General features: G+C 39.7%; 2 protein-coding genes and 1 pseudogene across 2 annotated transcripts; 1 reads left to right on the forward strand and 2 right to left on the reverse strand.

Annotated features, from left to right (window-relative positions):
• Positions 1-822: 822 nt before the first annotated feature.
• LOC116395463 (uncharacterized) lies at positions 823-9,977 on the reverse strand (annotated as a pseudogene).
• Positions 9,978-10,855: 878 nt separating this feature from the next.
• LOC116395496 (endothelin receptor type B-like) lies at positions 10,856-13,765 on the forward strand. The gene is made up of 7 exons (XM_031869433.1): positions 10,856-11,269; positions 11,438-11,550; positions 11,742-11,946; positions 12,250-12,390; positions 12,493-12,626; positions 12,723-12,831; positions 13,601-13,765. Exons 1-7 carry the CDS (start codon positions 10,856-10,858, stop codon positions 13,763-13,765), a joined length of 1,281 nt encoding a protein of 426 aa, XP_031725293.1.
• A 6,711-nt stretch (positions 13,766-20,476) lies between these two features.
• LOC116395615 (leukocyte cell-derived chemotaxin 1-like) lies at positions 20,477-23,344 on the reverse strand. Its single transcript, XM_031869634.1, has 7 exons — positions 23,273-23,344; positions 22,969-23,106; positions 22,372-22,512; positions 22,141-22,254; positions 21,826-21,979; positions 21,197-21,384; positions 20,477-20,704 (listed from the first exon to the last, which is right to left on the reverse strand). The coding sequence occupies exons 1-7, from the start codon at positions 23,342-23,344 to the stop codon at positions 20,477-20,479; spliced, it is 1,035 nt and encodes a 344-aa protein (XP_031725494.1).
• Positions 23,345-23,607: the final 263 nt, after the last annotated feature.

Consider the following 23,607-nt stretch of genomic DNA (forward strand, 5'->3'; position numbering starts at 1 on the left):
AATTGCACGGCAATCATCCAGTAGTTTTTGAGGCATTTCAATCTGGATGACAGACCTACGTAGCTATCCCTTCAGCCATGCTGTTAGTATGGCTAAATATGCCACCATAGGGTATACTTGAAATTACTACCCGGAAATTTCAGAGGGGGGAATTCAAACCACCTAATCTCAGATGGACTTTGTTGTTAAATAGTTAAATGCTATAACGTTATTGCATTTCAATTTCCAGGTTAAGTATTCATAAGTGGATAAATGTCACAGCTTGATTATAAGATTCAAATGATCATGGCTATTACTTGCGTCCATAATCATCTCAAGTCCCAGCTGCACACGTCACTGAATGTAGCTTCATTCAGCAAAATGAGCAAAGTCACATTGTTTTTCAGTTCCGTCAGTCTCTCTCTCTCACCTCTTTTGGGCCAACACTGTTGGCTATCTGATCACTGGTCACTGGTGGTTTCTTCAGCTGCTTGCAGTGAATGTTCCTCACAGTCTGAGGCGACTCTTTTGATGACTCTGATCCTCTTGAGAATGGGATCTGAAAATGTTATTGGAGGAGATGCTCATTTCTTTAAAAAAGAAAATCACATTTTCTTTCTCAAAAAGACACTGTCACAAATACGTAGTATCCAAATATTCCAGTTAATGAGGTATTCAAAAAGCATGTTACTGTCTGGCATGTTTTGAAACAAGCAGCAGTGACAGGCAAGTCTTGATACAAGACATTCGCAGACTAATTGTCCCATAAATGTATTCATATTTATCGAGAAGAGGAAAAAGAATCAGTTTAAAAGGGGCATATTCATCCATACCTTGTCCAGATTAGTTAGACTCCTCCGTTTCTCCTTGGCAGGCTGCGGGAGTTTGAGGAGTTTCCTTGCTGAGCGAATCCAACACTTCATTATCTGGGGATATCAACTCAGACTTCATGTTTTTAGGAACGCTCTGAGGAGAAAAAACAAAGACGCTTCATAATTTATTAACTTCTTTGAGGTCTTTAACTTGTGCTTCATGAATAAATCAAAACCATGTCTCTGGATACCATGTCATATCTACACATCGTCTAATATCATAGACAAGGAAATGAAAACTTCAGTATTTCTTTGGCAAAAGTATATTGATCTCTAAAACACACAAAAAAGCCCTCATATATGCTAATTGCATCTATTCACCATTTGTCTAAGGTCTCTCTACAAAGTGCGTTTCTAATGTTAGTTTAACAACATAAAGATACTCAGTTAAGTTCAGAGAAGCCTCTTCTACTCGTATGTGTCCTCGCAAAGCTCTTTCTTTGTCAAGGACATCATCAGTTGACAGAAAGAGGGGGAGGGGGAGGGGGGGTACCTCATTGTGAGTTTGTCATTGTTAACCATCCTCTGGGTATTGACTGCACCTTAACACACTCACCTGCTCAGATGTCAACTCCAAATTATTTTGAGGAGCTTTTGATGTTTCTCGGTTTGGGTATTTATCATCTGCAAATGCAAATATGTAAATAAATTATTATTATTATTATTATCTAAGACATTCCCAGTGTACCAACCAAGGCCAGAGATAAATAATTGGCATGAAATGTGAAGAAAGTACCTTGACTGCGGTCTTCCTCGTGTTCCCAGTCGGTCTGTGAATCCACGCTGACTCTGGTCACAACTCTCCCGTCAAATGCATGGATCGTCAGATATTCAGTTGAGCTTGAACAGGAACCAGGTCTTTCTTATCAGTTTAATAAACCGACATAAGTGCAGGGGGTGGATGCAATAATTCAAGCACCTGCACAATATAATACAACCCAGTACACCTACCCTTCAGTAAGTACTGGCTACTGTACTGGAAGCATAGTGTATCAGATGCTGATTCAACTTCATGTTAAAAGAAGGCCTTAAATGGATAAACATTTAACTCTTCTCTATTCATCAACCTTTTGAAAGATGAGACTATATCACTTATGAGCAAGATTTTAGTTTTGTGTGTCTCGGATCTCCATTGGTTGCACTGCCTCGTATCTACTGTTCATGATGCCATCGCCAAAGTCAATTTGTGGCATTTTTTTTTCCAAACCTCTGTTTGTTTACAAGTCCAGGATTTGTTGCGGAATCCATCTCAGTTGATTCACCCGGCGAAAATCTTCATCTGAATGAATTAATTCATCCACAAATTAAAACATGTTTTTTTAAATCAGATAAAGAATGTTTTGCTCTGAGTGTAACACAGCAACCGCAGAACAATAAGCGACTGTCTATGGTAGAAACTGTACTGAGGTTCTTCAAAATACGCCTCTTCATTTATTTGATTTCTCTTCTTTCATAGCTCTCTACGCTGCCATTATGTTCAGTTGTTCAAAATAAGCCTTTTATTGATCCTCAGAGGGGACATTCAGATGTTGCAGCAGCACAAGGACATAAATAAGTGCAGTTTAATTGTGAAAAGTAAAAAAATAAATAATTAGAAGTATTTCAAATAAATCTTTAATAGATATAAAAATTGAAATCAAGAGCAATTTGACTCAAAGTTACGAGGCAAGCAGTACACATACAATATGAGCACTGTTGTACTTAAACTAATGGGAAATGGTTGTGTGATTATTCTGTGGTCATATTTCATTGCTGAGTATATATACAGTATGTTTTTTAATGATGTCAACATTTATTTTTTCTTCTTTCGTAGCAATGTGCCTACAATTTGTTGATTTCTTCTTTAAAAAAAATCTGAATTATCTTTGCAAACCTTACTGTACGTGATCATGCCAATAAAGCGCATGTTGATCTTGACTTTGAGAGAAAAGGAGGGAAAGAGAAAATTATAAATATCTCTGTACGGTGTTTTCACCATCTGCAATTGCTGTAAAAAATCTTGAGCGTAAGTGTTAATCAGCCACACACTCGCGTCAAATTGCTGTATGAGCTCCATAATTTAGAAGTCTGGGAATAATGCAAATGAACAGTCCTCCAGTGGGCCATATATAGTAACTAGATAATGGATGTATATAATTACAGTAGTCTAATTAATAGACTAGTTAAAGAAAGTTACCATCGCCAAACAAAGATTTTTTTAAAACTTATGTGCTTCTTTTCAATTTACACGCACTGTTGGTGCCTTTGACACACATTAATATGGTGATTGAAACACTTTGTGAAGTATACCACGATGTATTCTGTTTTAATAAGGGATGCCAGTAATGTTTATTTATCATAGGAATCCTGGAGTTATCCTTCTCGGTTTCTCACAGCCTTTACTTCTTCCTGAATGACTACTAAATAAAGACATAAAACCCACAAACTTTTGGTAGACAACAACTATATCAATTGATTGAAAATATATTACATTTAAGTAATACAAAAGTTATTCCTGACATACGATAAGAAGTTGCAATAGATGGAAATAACACTACCCCTTGAAATCTGTATATTGCTAAGCTTTACACTGCAAGGCATTGTTCTCAAATGCATTTGCAAATATATTATGTTACTTCCTTAATGAATACAATTTGAATGTCTAATCAAAACACTATCTTGATCTCAGGCAATTTTACTCATAGGACCCAACGGACGCCTTTCCTTAGAAAAAGCTTTATTAATGCAATATGAGGATCACTTTAGGTTTGGTATTGCAGACATGTCTGACTGAAGGGTTATTTATGTGCTAATACATTAACAACAATACAACACAACATATAAATGCCAAGAAACCGCTAGTTAGGTTTGATGGGTGTGTCAACTGGGAAAATGAGCCTGTTGATGATTTTGGATTAGATTGTTGATGGAGCGGTGGACGTTAAAATCTGTGTGTTTGTTAAGTGTCTGTTGCTGCAGGCCGTTTTTTGGGCTCCTCTCAAGCAAAATATATGTACAACTTGCATCTTTCTAAAACCAAGGACAACAAGTTGCTGCAATATCAGTGTAGCATTGAATCCATCACAGCAGATCTTAAGGAAGGAAGAATGATCTCTGGAGAAATTAACTTGTTGCGGGTGATATTTTAGATACTATGTTTAAGGTATACAACTTGGGCTTCTTCCCTGAGAGTTTTTATGTTCTCAAAACCAATTAACCAAATCTTCCTTTAATATTTTTTCTATAAATCTCAAGCTTAACAGTCTGAATGGAACCGTGAATGATTAGAAGCACCACCAGATACTCAAGAGGTTTTAAATAATATAAGGCTATAAACTGTAACACAGCCAAAAATGATATCAGCTTTTGGTAATTCTGTATTTCTCTCTTAATTTACATGGGCCTTTATCTTTTCGGGTGACTTCTCCTCTTCCATTTGTCTGCTAAGCCGCTGTGTCCGGGCAATGAAACGATAATGTGGCTTAATGTTGTTCATGCTTGAAGAGTGGTGGGACATGCAGGTCTGCATCTAGCCAAGCAGAGAGTAAATCTCTGAGCTCTTTATTTGGGTATATCTCTTCAGAACGTCTTGCCCCGGCTGGTCATGGCTCTCTGGATAAATGAGCTGCATTAAAAGAAGAACAACAAGCGGTCCCCTGTCAAAACAATAGTAATAATCTCTGCACATATTGCAAAACATGAATGAATTGAATGTTATTTTCTGCATAGAGTTTGTCATGTAGGCTCGATATTTTTCTTGTGTAAGACAAAGAGAAACACACATACAGTAAATCACTGCAAAGGCATTGAAAGTGCATTTATCAATACCCACCTCAAGCTCTGACCCCACATTGAAGCGCACGCTGTTTTGCTGATATGCAAAGGTGATGTACATGCGGTTTTGTGAGTGTATGCGCACGCTCATGTGTGGGCCCAGGGCTAAGGTTAGAGGCTTGAAGGGAAGGTCACGCACATGTGGTTCACAACGATACAACCAATTCCAGCGCCTGCACAAAGCTCCTGTCTCACTGAAGCAGAGACCTCCAGCAGGGGTCATATTCAACCTTCAGACACACCACACAGAGAAATAGACCTGTAGCATGAGGGCAGCAGGTTGAATCCCAAAAGTATCTCTGGTCAAAGAGTAATTTCAGAAAACTTACAAAGCTACAAGATATACAGTTTCGATTTGGTTTTTGACACTTACATTTGATTCATAACTAACTGATTAAAGGACTACTTTGACATTTTGCGAAATATGCATATTCACATTCTGGTGGAGAGTTGGATGAGAACATTGATACCACTACTAGGAAGCCCGCACATCCAAACCAAAGACGGAAGATGCTGAGCTGAAAGTGAGCACATCATTTAATAAACAAATAATTAGCCCGCACACTTAGTCTTATGAAGAGCAGCTGAGTTTCAAATTTGTAATAAAAAAGTGGACAATGGAGCCCTGCGATGTGCGAGCTAACTATTTGTTTATGACACTGATCCCTCGTATTTGTCTGTTAAACTATGCAGCCAGTTACCTAGCAATAGCATAAAGACTGAAAACAGGGGAAAACCGCTAGCTCTAAAGCACCTCTAAAGCTCACAGGTAGCACAATATACCTCGTTTGATTATTCCACACAAAACAAAATCGAAAAATAGCAATTTCACTTTATGGATTCTCTACTGGTAAGTTAATTTGGCAACTGCTGCAAGAAATAATCTGGCACATAACCCCTTGCAAGGTGGAATTTCTACACTTAGTTTTTTGTATGGACCACACAAACAAGATATAACTGTTGAAGTAGGCCAATTTTGCTACAATCGGACACTGCTTGGCTAGCTGTTTACCCTTGTGTCCAGTCTTTATGCTAAGCTAAGCTAAACAGCTGCTGGCTGTAGCTTTGCAGAAAATAGAATTGCATCACTCTTCTCATCAAACTCCATGCCAGAAAGCGTTGAAGCATATTTCCCAAAATGTAGAGCTATTCCTTTAATTAAAGCCTTATTTTAGTAAGGGCGTCGTTTAAGTGATCATAATAGCAGTTATTATGGAGTAATACTTACCACATCATTCCATTGGGATGATAGCATGTGGCGTGGCCGTTATTTGTGAAAATGCCTTTGATGCTGGGAGCTACGTCCTTGTCCTCCAAGATGATGTAAGTGAGGTCAGCTTCTGCAGAGGATATTATAATGGCTGCTTTCCCAGAAGGATAACTTTGTCTATTAAGGCTCATTAACACCGTGCAAATCTTTCATCAAAAAGAACAAATGTGTACCGTCTATTTAAGTACTCTGACCAAGTCCTTGATCTTCAACTTTGTGCACTTCTTAAAAGGATACTAAACATTACCTGTTCCATCTGCACATAAGGTGAGGAAACGTTTCCCACTTTTGTAGAACCTCGTAAATACTTCTTTGCACTGTGATGCAAAATAGTCCAGTTGGTCATTACATGTCCGGTAAATACATTGGTAATAAAACACTTAACAGCAATGTCATTTTGAAATCAAATATTCAAACATACCTTTGGCTCACCATGTGTCGTACTGATATCTAGCTGAGGGATGTGCTGCTCATCATTGATATTGAGAATCTCTTTTGACATTGTATGTTTGCTCTCTTTATGGCCTGAGCGATAAAAGGAGAATATATATTTTGTCAATGACTAACATGAAATACTGCACATTTAATTTCTTCATCATTTGTACTAATTTGACAAGGGCCCCAGGTTGCATGTACTTACTTAAGTCCATCTTCAAGTTGTCTTTTTTAGTTTTTTTCTGGAGTTGCAAACATCTCAACCTACATCAGAAATTGTAATTATTTTCCGCAGGAGTGGGAAAAATGTACAATACAATGCCAAAACCGGAAGGGCATAACAATCTAATTCAGATACCACCTCATATTTCATCCTACTGCAAACACAAAGAGAAATACCTCTCTTTCATGGCATACAATCTAGTACCAGCAATATAAACATACAGTACAACTGTATGTCCTCGGCAGTCTTCCACTCAATCTTACCAACATATAAAATGAATGTGGAAGGGAACAGGGCATGCATGTTGCTCACCTTTCCTTTGCCTGTTCTTTAGCAGCTGGGTTCATCTCAATCTTCCTCTCGGGCTCCAGCTGTGCCAAGTTCTCTCTCTCTCTCCCGATATAAGCGCTCTCATTTGTTTAGCTTGCTTACAAATGGAAATAATGTTGTCAAGGTCAGCTGAACAGTCATTATTTCTAATGGTTTTATTTTCAATTTCTTGTTGGAGGTAAACAAGCTACACTCACCCCCTCAAAGAGTTCCTGGCAGTCAAGGTGAGCAAGGACCACATCCTGTTTAGATTCAACCCCTGGAACCTACAGTGCAGCAAAAAAAAAAAGACACAATCACCTCTCCACCTCTGATATTATAGCCTCCACTCGCTATAAAGCTACTGTGGGAAAATGAAAAAGGCTATCACTGTCATTTCCAAGCACTATGGGCAATATCGAGATACAGGACTAAGTCGACGGTACCTTTTCAACACGAGGCGTTTGTTTTGGCTCTGGCTTGTATACAAGAAGACGAGGTGGAGCAGCACAAGGATAATGCTCCACCTCTGCCATCATTTCATTCCCTGGCTCCTGATGTGAATACAAGAAACCAAGACTTGCACAAATCGTTGGATGAATAAGCAACATATAACCTATATGCATAAAAGGATCCTTGCAAATTTATTTTAGAGGGTTTTGCAATCTGTATGTTGCTCATATTGTAACGTCGTCGTCGAGACAAATTTGAGATTTTAGCGGTGGTGACAGAAGTACTCCTATCTTAAAAGCAGGGTTGGAGGTAAAACATATTTACTATCGTTACTCAAACAAAGTCTTGTTTTTGTGTAGGCCAATGTTTAAACATCTGTAAAAGTATTGAAATGATGGAGTATGGTTAGCATTTTTTAACCTTGATATATTTACAAAAAAAACTTGCATTTACCATAATTCATCTCTGATGTCATCTCTATCTAGCTAACACGTTAAATGCTGTAATGCTTGTGGTGGATCCTCCGGTAATTACTTCTGTCATCAGTGTGGTTTTTGTGACAATAATCCCTGATGTTACTGCAGAGAGATGTTTTAAATCTTTGGGACTCATTTTACATAAACCAGCTAGTTAATTATAATTAAATAACTGTAAATACCGCTTGTTACATTAATACTGTAATAATACATAATTTATGTCGTGATTATATTCCTCATAAATAATTTGAATCGTTAAAGTAACGAGTGACTAAAGTTATTAGATACACGTAGATGAATAAAGCGTACAATTGCCTCTGAAATGTATAGAAGTATAAAGTAAAATATTGAATTAGTACTCAAGTAAAGTTAAGAACCTCAAAAAGTAGTTTTACAGTAAAGTATACTATATATAAAACACATTTTGCCATGAGCAGGTTACCACTGAAGAGTCAGCGATAGTGTCCTTTCTCACCACTTCTGCCTGCAACAACTGGGGATCTTCAATTTCCTTTTGAACTGCACAAAAGAGAAATAATTGGGAATTTGACAGATGTCTAAGTCATGAGAGGCAAGAGGGGGCATGAACAGGTGACCCCTTCGCACCCAAACTGATGACATGGCTTACTTTGACAGCTGAAAGAGATTCTCTGCTCCACCCACTCCCAATCTGTCTGGGTCTGAGCGCTCACCAAAGTAATGAATCTACCATCACGTGCGAGTACCTCCATGAACTCTGGTGGGACCGGTCTGCACAATAGAACAGAGACAAGAGCAATGCTTTACCAGAAAGACTCTATGCTCATCTTTGAGCTACAGTAATTGATTTGTGTCCTCTTGGGGAAAGGGGAACCCCTAAACAAGCTGCCGAGACACAGCTGACATTATCATCTCATGAAGTTTTGGGAATTCCGCAGACATGGAACAACTTCAGCAACAATTTGAGTCATTTGAAGTAACGTGTCTGGTCACCTGATGTAGCTACTAACTCTCCTTTCAGCTCTGTTTTAGTCTTTGTCATCTCTTATGGAAATATCTTCTCGTTTTATCAGTTGACTTCCTTTACCAGCTAGTTAGTCACACACTATCAGTCTGCTGTTTGGTGCTGGCTAGGTGGCGTACAGTGGTTTTATGAGGGTTTTGTAGAAAACAGCTGCCTGCTGAGCTATAACTATGCATAAAAGGTAAGAGACTAAATTTGAGGGAGATACATTTAGTAGATGCTGGGATATAAATTACGGACAGCAAGTTTTTTTTGTTCTACTTAAGCTGTCATTATGCAATTTAAGACTGCGTAATATTCACATTTTAGACCACCTTTGCCAACTGTAGTAGACTCAACCATCCATGTATTCGAAAGAAACTGCATTTGCTTCAACAATGCCTCTGCAGTAATGGTGGTTTTAGGGAGCACTACACATAAATCAGATAGCAGCGGCAGCGTTTCTTTTTTTTTCTTCCTTTTTCCCCCTGCAGTCTGAAAAGCTTTTTAGACCAGCCAGACCAGCAAAATGTGATTACGTTACAATCAAAGAACACTGTAGAGCAAGGTTAAGCATCACAGATTGGTTTCTGATCAATGTTGCTGCATATCAAACCAAAATACTACAGGAGATTAAAGTGTAACCATGCAGGTCAATGATAAGGTCCCTAAAGAAGACACTGACATTTTATTATTATTATGATTAAAGAACTTTCAGTCATGCAAATATTATTAATTTCCTTATGTCTCTTTTTCTGTAGGCGATGTACTGAAGCATCTGGATTCTGTCCAATTGCCTATACAGGGGGAAAAAATGTAATAATGAAGAGTACATTGACAGCCTGGCTGTTAACATTTGTCATACTTCAACATCCTAATCAACCAACTCACTTTTCTTAATCAGTTGTTCTTGTGGAAGCATGCCAGCACAAAGTTTTCCAAGGTCATTTGCCGCTAGCGGTGCACAGATTTGAATGTTCAAAAGAGAGCTGGAGTAGTTGTCGGTTGTGATGTTAACAAGGGGATCTTTCTGGTCGTCACATGTCTCCTGCTCCTCCGGGCTCCTCAGGTTGTCATAAAGCTGTCGAGGGGGGAAGTCACCTTCTTTAGGACTCTCAGGAGATGCAGAGGCAGTATCTCTCTGGTAGGCTGGCGACTGACTCATGTTTTAAAAAACGTGATATGTCAACTGAAGCTGAATCTCTGGAGGACACTCTCTGAATATTGCGCAGTTCCATTTGTATCATTTTCTCTTATTGTTCAAATGCAGTTGCCTGGAAGTATAGTTTTGCATCAAACTCATGGACATCCAACATGTCATATGGTTGCAGAATACTTTCTTCATGTTCCCATTACATTCACTAATGATGACTTCTAAGATTAGTGATAGAGACTCTGTGGCTTCAAGCTAAAGAAAATCATCTCTTCGCGAAAATAGACATTTAGATTTTGCTACATTTAGATTTAGATTTGGAAGTTTTATGTAAAACTAGATACAGACAACGTTTTAGTGATAAGAGTGGGAAACAACTGTAACATAATATCCCTACTAAAGCCTATAAAATGATCTCACTCTGTGATAACAATACACTTCAACGCCATCCTTTCATTGAGGATGATGCAGCAAAGGATGTAATTACAGTCAGTAGTGACAGATCGATGACTAATGCTGACAACAATTCCTTTGTCTATAAAACCATGATTTCACTCTGCTGGGTTCTAACATTTACAGCAGGCACTGCAACAAAGTAGCAGTAGAACAGTCCTTTGTGTTGGACATACTTTAAAGGTATAGCGGAGACTCATTTCATACAGAGTTTGCATCTAAAGGTAAGCTGGTATAATTCAATGTACCTTATTATGTCAGTGCTGTCTATTTACTGTTGCCTTTTGATCGGTAAATTAACTGAATCCTTTACCTCACCTGAATACTTTGATGCAAATCTCAAGGCTGAGATGCTGTGCTAATTATTTTCACTCTAATTTTTGACATTTCAGGGCTAGTGAAAACCAATTCGGGGCCTTTTGAGGAAATCATCAACAATGTGGATCGTTGCTCTCGCTTTTTGTTTGGCAAATATTCCCATCAGAGGAGAGGCCAGCGGTCAGCATTCAGGACCGTTCCCTGTATCTGAAATCTCTGAGACAGCCTCCTCTGGTCTCTTAATATTGGCAAAACAGAAACCCAACAGCTCAATCCATCCACCTCAAGTAGGACAAAAAACACCTAACCCTCCTATGTGCTTGGAGTCAGCTGGAATCAGAGACGCCTTCAAATATGTCCATACTGTGGTCTCTGTTGTTGTTTTCGTTGTTGGAATAGTGGGAAATTCAGCCTTACTGAAGATCATATATGTAAACAAAGGCATGAGAAGTGGACCAAACGTTCTCATTGCGAGTCTTGCTTTGGGGGATCTGATCCACATAGTGATAGACATTCCAATCAACGCATACAGGGTGAGTTAACTGTTAACCTTGCGCTGTGTTACAATTACAATGAGAAAACAATGTTGCACCTTCTCCTGTCCTCTGCTGTCTTTATCCATTTTAGAACTTCAATCTCACCTTGAATTGATTGTGGGTCTATTTTCACTGAAAATTGTCTTTTTTCTCTTTTTTCTACAGCTAATGGCTGAAGATTGGCCATTTGGTTTGTTGCTGTGCAAACTTGTCCCCTTCATACAGAAAATCTCTGTTGGAATTACTGTGTTGAGCTTATGTGCTTTGAGTGTTGACAGGTACGGAGATAAGCTGCACTGTCCATGTGCCCTCCAAGAAAATGGTGTTGGCTGGCTACTATCTGTATTTCATCAAGCAGACAGATTTGTTTAGCATTAGCCCTTGAAATGTTCTTTATCTGAAAAAATCTATTATTGTTCCAGACAAAAAAAATCCCCCAAGCCATAACATTTTCCCATTGATTTTGCAGATACCGAGCTGTAGTATCCTGGAATCGAATCAAAGGCATCGGGGTTCCAGTGTGGACAGCAATAGAAATATCTCTGATATGGGTTATTTCTATCCTGCTGGCTGTGCCTGAAGTTGTCGGCTTTGATATGATAACAATGAACTATAAAGACAAGCATCTGAGAATATGTCTGCTTCATCCCATGCAAACTACTCCGTTCATGCAGGTAATGTAATAGTCTCCACCCAGCGCAACAGGATAAAACAAACAGATCAACATGTGTTTGATTTGTCTTTTCACATCCAGCATACAGCAACATTTACAAGTGTTGACAGGAAATGAAACGAACAATGGCTCTACTATTACATCTCATAACTTTATCCAATAGATGCCCACATATTCTCGTAGATGTCCTTGTAAACCCATGTCTCTGATATTGTTTTATGCATGCTGTAACATAGCAACAACGGAGCATCGCGTCGTCTGTAGCACTGACTGACTGTGGGCCGCTGTCATGTTTAATCAACAGTTTTATAAATCAGCAAAGGACTGGTGGCTGTTTGGCTTCTATTTTTGCATGCCACTGGCTTGGACTGCCATCTTCTACACACTCATGATCAGGAAAATGCTGAGGAATACTAAGAACACATTGAGCGACCACACCAAGCAGGTTATTACTTTTGAGCAAATTTTGCAACTTTTTCTTTTTGCACATTTCTCATATTTTGACGCAACATCAAACTTGATATTGATAACATTTTCTATTTTTAAGAGACGAGAAGTCGCAAAAAACGTCTTCTGCCTGGTGATTGTCTTTGCACTTTGTTGGTTACCTCTATACCTAAGCAGAATCTTGAAATCAACCATATATGATGAGAAAGATCCTAATAGGTGTCAGCTACTGAGGTGAGCATGCAGAATTAAGTACCTTTTCCCATTGTTCTGTACCTCGTCCGTGCTATTTCGTCTGATTAGTGCCTAATGTTCACCCTCTTTTTTCAGTGTCTTTCTTGTGCTGGACTACTTCGGCATTAATATGGCATCACTCAACTCATGCATCAACCCTATTGCATTGTACACAGTCAGCAAGAGATTTAAAAGATGTTTCAAGGTAAGACATGCTGTCATGGACATTTTGTTTTTCCAGATGTTCCTAGGGTACTATTCACTTCTCTGGTGGGGGTAAAAGCATTGTGATCCACAATGGATGAGCTATTATATGTGTCATCAGGGACATCTGGAGTCATGTCTACAAAATGCCCAGACTGGAGCAAGCAATGACCCGAGGGGGTAATAAGTGAAAACGGTCTGGAAAAACCTCGTCAGAAGAAAAACAGACACTTGGCAATCTACCAGACAGTTAGTCACTGAATCAGAATGATGTGTTATGAGGAAGATGGAAACATGGCTTCAGGGCAATTTTCAAGAAAGCATTTCTTTAAAGTAGTACTTTATTGTATTACCAGCTCAGAAGCACATGTCTAAAACATACTTTGATTAGCTGTCTTTGGGTTCGTGCACACCGTGGCGCATAAATAACTACTCTTCCTCTGCAATAATGTTTTTTATATCATTATTTATTTAATTTATTTTTTTACATTTGATCGTTTTTTCCCATTTTCTGTCATTAAAAGACAATCCAACCTGAGATTGCTTTCAACGGATAAAAAAAACCTGCTTCCTATTATACCCTCTCTGTACCAAAGTAACAAGGCTTATTTGTGTCTCATTATTCAAAAACATACAAATAGGCAAAACTGCATTCCACTCAGATTATACCGTGAATACTACACACAACAAACGTAGTAATGTGCCATTGTCTCCACGTAAAGCTGATGGTAAATGTTTGTTGTTCTCTGACTGTGTGTGTGGTCCTTCAGGCATGTCTGTGCAGTTGGTGTCTACCTCTTCAAGCTGTTACACATGATGAGGCGCAGTCTGTTTTGAAGTCCAGAATGCAGGATCAAGCCTCAGAGCACAGCTGCAACATCAAAGCTCAAGAGCCGACTTCCACACCCCTACCTGAGAACACCTTACTGTGTTAACAAAACACAGTATTTCTATATTAAATATATATATATATATATACAGTATATGGCTATCAAAGCAGCTACCAATACATCTCTATCTGTAGCTCAGCAACCATGACATGCCATCACCGATATTGTAAAGTAACATGCAGCACTGTCTTTTGTACTGCTGTCGTCAGTTGAACATCTGCTTTGGTATGAGCAACCTGGAGTCAGACCATTTGCCCCCGGGGCTTGACTCACTCCCAACCATTACATCAGATTTTACCTAGTACCTATCCCGTATCATACATCATAGTTCCTTAAATTACTATTTTGGGCATGACGCTAACCTGGCACACATCAACAGAAATCTTGTCACGGCTTGTACATACCGCATATGTGTTATTTTGATTCTGTGTCTGGATTCTGATAAGACACCGTGCCGTACGAAATCAAACAAATGAAAATTCAAAATTATTACGATGGGTTTCATGGGGTACGGTGTATTATTAGCGTATAAATGTGTGTTTTCATCTCTGTTAAGTTTCCGCGTACACAAAGAGTTTATAGCATTCCTTTCGTTCTTGAACCTTGAGAAACATATCAAATTGGTGCCACAAGTAGATTCTGTCTCCGCCACTGAATGACTGATTGATGGTGGCCTATTTTTAATGCATTGTTAAATGTGTAATGCATGGAGACACTTTATAAAAGACCTGAGAGAGGGGAAGAAGGAAAACGAAGATGACAGAATGAGGTCAGGAGGAGAGAAGGATGGGAGGGGTTGGGGGTTGGGGGGGTGGGTAGAGATGAGCACCTGATAGGTCTTCCTGTCACAGGACAAGGCAAGCACAAATAGAGCGCTGTTCTTCCAGCTAATGCTGTATCAGTCGGCAAAACTGTCTTGATGCGGTGCACAGCAATGCCTATTAAAAGTTGATCTTGTCTAAGTAAAGAGCACATCACTCAACTGTTTGAAAAGATTCTGTTGTTTGTTGGAATAAAAGTGTTTGAATACTTGTGATGTTTGTGATGCTCATATAGAAAAGACGCGTAATAAGGACATGACCTATTGATATTTATAAAGCTACTCTCCAGTAAAGTACTGTTTATTGCTCAAATTAAACTTTCATTATAAACTACTTTTCATTGTTTATTTATACCTTATTAAACCATAGATAATTGAAGCCCTACACTCTTTTTTATATTTGAAATTAATCCATGAGAATGGCAATTTTGTTTTTATATTGTGACGTTGTACAAAGTGTTTGTTGCTCTGATAGCTCTTGGCACATCACATATGGAGCACAAGGAAATGCTGGTTCCACATCACATCACCTCAAACCAGCAGGCTGCCATCTTTATGTACCTAATCGATTATCCTTGCTTTCCTCCACACACAAACACAAGATTGAACAAACGACAGTGAGAATCAGGTTTATATTTGTATAATATATTTGTTTTTATGAGAGATTAGCAAGAATCAATGTAATCCTTTTAAATTTACATACTGTACATACCATAGTCCTCAAAATTGTATATTTAGCCATAAATCTGATTATTTTTAAGTTGTAAAGACAAATTTGAGCCATCTGACTCAAAAATATGTTTCAAGAGAACAGAGAGCGTAACATGCATGCTTTTCAGCCCACACAGTCATATTGCCTGCTGCGCTACACACTCGTGCGCTCGTGCACCTCTCTCTGTTCTGACATGAGAGAGATAGTGTCTCTGTCTCTCAGGCTTTGACTGTTGGATACAACAGTGTGTTGGACAGGATATGGGAGTTCAATATGCTCATTTGTAAGGAAGCCAATTTGCACTGTTTTTGATCTAGAACAACATAGTCCATGTATTTTATGTGTTTATGCACATATATGTATACACATTTTGGAATCTGTCCTGTTTTGGTTTTGCTGTTTCATTTTTGTAATTTATTAGACTCATTTCTATTTCGTGTTAAATTTGCATGGCACTTCAGATGTCTTTGCTTTTTATTTGTAACTAACTCACTTAATGGAAATCCAAGGTTCATGTGCAGCAGCACACTTCATCCGAAGCTTCTGTCGGATACTAATTTGTGTCAAATGCTGTCAAATGCTCCATTCTCCTCGGTTAATGTAAATGCCAGCAGATAATTAACAAATGGTGCAGTGTTATCATGTCCCCAGCAGTAAAAGCTCACAAATGCCAGATGACACTGACACAATCAAGCTCCGGTATCCAGAGAAGGATGACGTCAGTGTCAACATCAGCGAGAGAGCGGGTGTCTGAGACCTTCTTTAGTAATCTCTGTACACACGAGGCTCAGATAGGGCTCCCCACGATGCTGCCCAGACTCCCCAGACTGTGGATTTAATTAAACAGTGTGAAATTAATTAATCAGTGGGGTGGCAGGTAAAAGGACTTCTCACTGGAACTGCTCACACAACCAAGACAAGCATTTCATGTGCGCTGACAGTTATTAATTTGCTGTATGTTTTATTATATTGTTTCTATATAGAGATGCAGAAATTCTCGGAGATTAAAAAGCTTGGCGTGGAAAAAAAGTCATGCAAATTATCAAAATAACAGCTCCCGAAAATCAAAGTGTAAACCTGTGTTTGATCTGTTCTATCAATTAATTAAAAATTTCAGTTCTGTATAATAATGTGGTGCAAATTAGATGGAAATGAGATAAAATATTCATTTAGTTATCTGGGGAATCTGCCTGAAGGGCTTTTTAGTCTTCAGTCTGGCTCAAAATGCTGTCCATATGGCAATTATGTACAGTAGTGTTGCAAGAGGATTGGTCTGATGCCTACTGGCAGAGAGGAGCCTGCCTGTGACAAACTGCTGCTAGGATCTGATGTGAGTTGAGGGAGATAATGAGGCTGTTGTAAGCCTTAAGTATAGCGCCTGCCCCCGGGGTGGCATATCATGGGGCTCAGGCTCCCTCATTGTTGCATGTGCTGCTGAAGATTAAAAACACATTTACTTTATTCTCATAAACTTTGTCAGTACTTCCCACAACTCTTTGGACAACTTCTGCTTTCATGTGAGAAGCCTCTTGACATTGCTTTGTGCAGGAGCTTTTTTTTCTCTCACAGTTTGTAGATGTGAAGTCTTGATTTGATTCTGCTTTGAGCTATGTATAGCTCTTTTTAAGCACCCCACCAGAGGACGTGTACGTTCCTGGGTACATCCTACGGTGACTTTGACAAATGCCATATTTTGATAGAGAACATTTTTAATAATGATCCCATCAGGCATGGCATGGTTTTTCAAATTAAATTTCACTATCAGGGTAAAAGAAAATGATATGGGGGAGGGAGTATAATTTACATTGTTGGTCCAATGCCTGCTGTGTTGTAAAGGAACTCTTTACATCCACTGCAGGTTGGATGCCTCCACCACACTAACTGTCAATTATACAGTGCGTTCCTGAGAAAACAATGGCGTAAATTCTAGCACTGTGTCCAAATTAGACCCACACCACACAACAGGTTTTCTGTTTGAGTGTAACAAGGACACCATGCAACCAGGTGCAATACACAAAAACAATCCCTGCAGTGTGTGCAGAGTAATTGAGTCACCCGGGAGAATTGCTATAATGTTTGATGACATAGAAAGTATTATTCACTGAATGCAGGTAGCGTTAGACAATATTTACAGTTTTAAATCTGTAACAAGACAGACTTCCTTACACTACCAGCAGGCTTTTAATTAATGGCCATTTGGGGCTTGCATACAAAATAGCAGGAGGGAGGTGAGGGAGGGAGAGAGAGAGAGAGAGGGAGAGAGAGAGAGAGATAGAGAGAGAGAGAGAGAGAGAGAGAGAGAGAGAGAGAGAGAGAGAGAGAGAGCGAGAGAGAGAGAGAGAGAGTCTAGCAAACACTCTAGCCAATGGCAATGAAACTTCAGAGAAACCTGCAAATGGCAGGCAGAGTCAGACTACTGGGCAGAGCTGCAAGTGGTCACTCAACCATGGGATTAAAAAGCATTTAAGCCTTGTACCAGCATACCAATCCCCCCCCCACCCCTTTCGTCCAGCCATGTTATTTCTTGCCATTCGGGAGAAAAAAAAAGACAAATGTTTGTTGCCTGGGTTGTTATTGCCGGTGCAAAACTGCGGGTTACAGGTTCTTCACGACACCAGCATCTGTAAACGTATTGCAGTGCTTTCTTGCAGAAAAACATAATGAGCTAGCTAGCCTAAAAGGGTTTCTGTGTTCTGGTTTAGGTGCAAAATGGACTGTCACTACTGTTTATTTCATTCATGTCTGGCTGTAATGGAAAACATGCAATCAAATGTAGGACACGTTTACTAGAGTGGTTCACTTCACACTTCTATTCACACTTCTAATGCCTCTTGGGCAACAAGAGGCAGATTTATGACAGGCGATTGACGTATTTATAGGCAGCTCTAGTGAGTGCATGGGCTTGATTAGCACAAATCCATGCCACGATATAAATCACCAGCTAAGGTATCCTAAATGTATTGTGCTGAGTGTTGGTGCCAAGAGGATGAAAAAACACTTTTGATTCAGTGGTCACCAGAGTACCACAGACCCCTGCCTGACTTGTGACTGTTTTGATGGGCAATGATGAAAGCACAGGTGGATGTGAGAAAGCTCCCCTCCCTCTGCTGCTGCAAACTCCTCTTCTGTGGTTTCCTATTCGCACAGGAGTGGAGGCTTGCAGTCTGGCTGCTGGGCACACTGGGTCAGTGCTCACAAAGCTCTGTTTGTTCCCTGGCCTGCAGGGCTCCCAGGGTAAGCTTGGCTCCAGAGGGGAGACAAACAAAAAAGGCACCACTGTCTCAAACACTGAAGCTGCTCTCCAACACATTCGTCCTTTCTACTCAATGGGGTACATTGCTCTTCTTAGGAGAGCAATGGCAAAAGGAAACATGTTTTTTTAGAAACAGGGCCTCGGGATAGCAGAACTGCTGTTGTTCTATGCTATGTATTTTCTTCTCAGTTTAAATGCCATTTTGAGTTGTTGCTTGTGGTGATATGTTTTTTTCTTCTTTTTGCTTTGTGTTTTTCATCTCCTTTTGTCTAGCTTAGACTCAGAGCTCTTTGTCTTGTGCTGCTGTATCAACACATTCTGAGTGAAACCCAAGGAAACCGCCGACAGCAACAGGCACATAACAGATCCTATTTGAATTTCAGCTGCAGTTACTAACTATAGAGATTATATATAGTCCCGTTGAACCACAGCTGGAGCAGCTAAGATATAAAAATTTCTTTCAATTAAAATTAATAACTTCAAGGTATCTCATATACATCCATATATGTTGTCTGCCTGTGATTTCTAAAGATGAAATAATGTGCAGGCGACTCTTCCAGCTGCTGTCAGGTCAGATATTCACTGTTGTGCTGCAATCTTCAGTCCAAGTATAACTCCATTATTGAGGGGACTTTAAAATGGGAGCTGTGTGACACACAGCAGGATGATTTAGTTTAATGACCATGGCAGTGACAGTGCTGTGATGGAAATTGGACTCCCCCTGCAAATTTACATCACTTGAGGGTACTTGGGGCTCTTTTAGCGGCTGCACTCCAGAGCACGAGCCATCAGGAGGTCCTGGATATGTCATGCTTGTCACCTTCCTTTAAGTGCATCTGCAGACGTGGGAGAGGGATTAATATTATATAGCCTACGGAAGCACAGAGGCCGTCTTATCAGCACTGCAGATGTGATAAGCACCTCTACCCTCATAAAACCAGGAACGATCTCCAAGCAAAGAGACAAGCATCTCTTTGTGTTGTTTCCTCACACAGCTTCAGAGTTTCAATGCGGCTTTAGTGGCAGATATGGTGCAATTTCACATCTGTTGTAATTTGATGTGCCCGGATCTCCCTCTGTGAAATCGTCTTGATCGCAACATGGCTCCTTTCAATTATTTAGAAAGTTGGCATATGGCTTTAAAGATCGTAATCAGATTTCTTTTGATTTTGAGGTATTCAGAATAGCCTACACCATAAGCCCCAGAAAGGCTCGACTCCGTGATCATGTTATTTGGTATAGCGTAGCATCCCCGCACCTCTCTTTTCATAGAAAAATAAATAAATATGGATTTATTTATTTAATAAAAATGTCACTTTTATGAAAATATTTTTCCATCATTGCCATGACACTCATTTCACATTAGTTCACATCAATGCAGATGTCAGTGTGCACAAATTGCATTGCCCTCAAACTGATTCTGAGCTGTGAATTGAAGTTATGGCAACCGTGGCTGTCACTTCAGTTTTATCAGAAAAGCACCCTGTGGAACCATGGAAACAAGATGTGGCATGAAAACATCTACATCAAAGCCAGCATATACTGTAATTAGAATTTATTGAAGCCTACTCAGTCAGAAAAGGTACATGATCTGCTGAGCCTTTGGATTCAGTCCCATGCCTTCCATTAAACACAGTACAGTGCGTTTAGCTTTAGTATCAGATGATGCAAAAACAGATGTGCTCATTTGTGAATGTGTTGCTGCTAACAGGAATATGGCATTCATGTGTTCCAGTTTTACTGTATGGAAAGAAGATGAAAATGTAAGATTGTATATGCATTATAATCATACTAATCATCTAAATCTATATTTCATGCTAACAGGCATAGTTCTTTGGCAGTATTTAGAGTAAAACTCAGAAAATAAATATCTGCATGCATAACTGCATAGAAGCTGAAAGTTTAGAGACCTTCGGGGTCTTCAAAAAAGAAAAGAAAAGATATGTTCTCTCACTAGTGTTGCGTGTTTTCTTACACCAAACCTAAAATGCGTGCCACCCACCAGCGACAAGGCATAATGACTCGGCAGGCAACCTGGCATCCTCTGTGGTTGTAAGGCCAGGGCCAGTATCCACGCAGAGGCTCGCATATTCTCTGACAGTGAGTGTAGCTGCGTTGGCACTCTGAGCAGCAGATCCCCTGGTGGTCTAACATGGTGTCTAAGGTCATGGCACCTTCCTCTCCGGCCCCTCCGCTGCGCTGCAGTTTTGAAACAGTGTTAACTTTTAAGAGCAATCTTTTTATTTTTTTCTTTAAATCTGTACTCATTTGCAATTCAAATCTTTTCAAAAACTTCTCATCCTTCCAAACGTGTGACTACACTTCTTTTAGGCACATGCATTTTTATAACCAATGGGAATTTTCACTTCAGTTCAAAATTTCAACTACGTCAACAATTGCAGCTGTTACCCCAATGACTCAACATCCGCAGCAGTACATCAACTGACAAAGAATAGTACATTCCCTACCTCTATTTCTGTAAAAATACATTTTTTAAGAAGACTGGCATTTTACGCATGCATGAAGACATCTGAGAAAGTGTTGACAAAACAGAGAAACTTCAGTTCCTAATGTTACTTTAAGGGTTGCTTCAGGGCTCAGTATATGCCTCTTGATAGTTAATCAAAAATTCACCAGCTCTGGAGCCTTGTTTATCATAAACAGTGTTGTTGATGAAGTTGGTATACTCACATGATAGGGGTTTTCGGGATTGTATGCTGACCCCGCAGCAGAGTGTGCCCCCTCCTCTTCTTCCACGAGTCTGGAGGTGTCATCTTCTGTGTGACTCACCGGGCTCCTCTCCTCAGCAGCTGTCTCTATCTCCTCCATGTTAAACTGCCGTTTGGCTCGCTGTGTGTCTCTCTTTCTCCTCTCCCCATCTGTTACAGCAGCCACAAGAGGCAAGAGTTTTGGGTCAACATCCACAAGACGCCATACATGTCCTAAGAGCGCAATCCTACATAGCTGGGGCTGTCTCAGATGTCTTGAATAATTGAATTAGCAGCAGTGATTTCAAGCAGTCTTGCATATTTCAAGATCATTCTTTTTTAATACAGGACCAGAGCCTTTTTCGGTGTACTCTAAATGTGGAGTATGTTCAAGATGTTCAAGTGTTTCACCAACTTCGCAGACAAGGCTGTACATTTTACAAGTGTGTCAGCAGATAAGCAGGGCAATCACAACCAATCTTTGAATAAACTATGAAAGAACGTACAGTAATAATTGAAAATGAATGCACCATGCTCTGTGAAGCAGGCCAGTTTTACAGACCCTGTGGGATGCAGTGAAGCAATACATAATATGGAGAATAAAGAGGCAACCTTTAGAATAGATAGGTTGGAGCCAGTAAATGGGAAGATCCCCGCAAAGTCCCAAAATTTTCTTGCTCAGAAAGCTGGTGTCCTTCAGCGGCTGTTCTGCAGAAACCCATATGAAGAACTCCTCATCAAAGCTCACTGGAATGACTTCATCAGTCTGGCAGGAAGAAACAAAATCAATTCAATGTGGCTCTATTTGCATGAAAGTTTCACAAAAGAAATTGTGTCAAAGCAGCAAAATATACAAAGTACACAATAATATTAATGTCCTTTTTTTCTCCATTTCGCATAATTCTGTATCCAGTAGTGTGCACATACCAGGTCAAACATCAGAGACTCTTTGGTGTGAGCTCCCATGTGTGGAAGATTGGCTTTGATTTGGGATTTTATATAGCACTTTTCTCCTCCAAAGAAGCGGATTCCGGTTATTCCCTGCACCAAATCACAGAGATGCCATATTTACACTCACAGCTTTGCCACTTCGCTAAGCACACACAAAGTCCCAGCTGAACTACCTCAGGAAGAGAGAACAAGGACAAACTCACTCACAATTTGAAAGTCATGAATCTCCACAGCTTCCTCAGCTCCACTCCCAGTTTTAAATCTCTCCAGGTTGTTGTCTGAATCAATTTCCACGGAGCCCTGCCTCACCTCCCCATTGATGTTCATACTGTAACGAACATTATAAACCTGGCAGCATTCAAGGTGGAACGTTACAAATGATGGATTAGTCAAGTTATGCAACACAATAAAAATGAGATCCAGAAAAACAAGCTTCCTATTGCTCATGCAATCCCTCTCCACGGTGATTATCGGTGTTGCTTCTCTTACAGAAATCCTGTGTATTTTTAGGCACACTGAGAATTGAGCAAAGCACCACAGGACTTGCTGTTGCAGACCTTGATGGGAATGGTTGACTTACAGGTGAGCTCCACAGGACACAAAAACATTACACTATTTTATATAAGATGGAGCAAAGTAATTGAAACGATGTATACCATAACAGAATTAAAGATACAATTTCACGGTCTGAATTGTGATGGATATGATTATTAATAGAGCGTTCCAAAAGCAACCTTGCATTCACCTTAGATATATATTAGGGGCATTGTAATAACTACTACATAATCCTCAGTGGACACTTACATTTTTACTGCTGACTTTCCACAGGTAGAGAGCAGACATCGATGCACACAACAACAACACCGCCCCGACAATGAGGGCCACGGCTCCAAATCTCAGGAGGCGACTGACCGCAGAGGAGGTCACTGTGCTGCTTTGTTCCTTCAATAAGTCCAGAAGATGAAAAGTAGGAAATGATGCACACTAAATAATAACAACTGATAACATTTCTGGAAACCTTAAGAGTTTGCAAAATATGCTGGTTTATTTACAAGTCATGGAAGTCAATTATATTACTAATCAAATACGTATTAAGCATGTGTCTTACCAGAGGCGTGCAGTGTTCAAAACAGCCAGATCCATGAGTGGTATTTTGGATTTTCTCCATCGTCTCTCTCATGATGTCCTCTATAATTCTTCCACTAATGCTGTTGCTTCTCTTTGGAGAATCAGGTTATCCACCAGGAGGCTTCTTGACATTTGAATGTGAATGACGCACAGTTGATATAAATTCTTTGAGCTAAATTCTTCATCTGAATGTTACCAGTAGGTCCAGTTCGCCTAAAGCAAGGTGGCCAGCCTGTGGTTCCAAACTTAAACAATACTTTTTAAAGCAGTTGTGTGTTACAGGCAGTGATGTAATGGTTGGTAGAAAGGTTGTTC

This window comes from Anarrhichthys ocellatus, unplaced genomic scaffold (assembly GCF_004355925.1).
Source record: "Anarrhichthys ocellatus isolate YVR2014 unplaced genomic scaffold, GSC_Weel_1.0 scaffold47, whole genome shotgun sequence".
NCBI lineage: Eukaryota > Metazoa > Chordata > Actinopteri > Perciformes > Anarhichadidae > Anarrhichthys > Anarrhichthys ocellatus.

What these genes read in the sequence shown, in the direction of transcription:
- LOC116395496 (XM_031869433.1), top strand. Translation starts at nt 10,856, where the DNA reads ATGTGGATCGTTGCTCTCGCTTTTTGTTTGGCAAATATTCCCATCAGA. An exon ending in TTCCAATCAACGCATACAGG is followed by an intron (nt 11,270 to 11,437) that starts GTGAGTTAACTG and finishes TTTTTTCTACAG; the next exon opens with CTAATGGCTGAAGATTGGCC. An exon ending in TGAGCGACCACACCAAGCAG is followed by an intron (nt 12,391 to 12,492) that starts GTTATTACTTTT and finishes TCTATTTTTAAG; the next exon opens with AGACGAGAAGTCGCAAAAAA.
- LOC116395615 (XM_031869634.1), bottom strand. Translation starts at nt 23,344, where the DNA reads ATGAGAGAGACGATGGAGAAAATCCAAAATACCACTCATGGATCTGGC. An exon ending in AGATTCATGACTTTCAAATT is followed by an intron (nt 22,255 to 22,371) that starts GTGAGTGAGTTT and finishes GATTTGGTGCAG; the next exon opens with GGAATAACCGGAATCCGCTT. An exon ending in CCAACCTATCTATTCTAAAG is followed by an intron (nt 21,385 to 21,825) that starts GTTGCCTCTTTA and finishes CTGCTGTAACAG; the next exon opens with ATGGGGAGAGGAGAAAGAGA.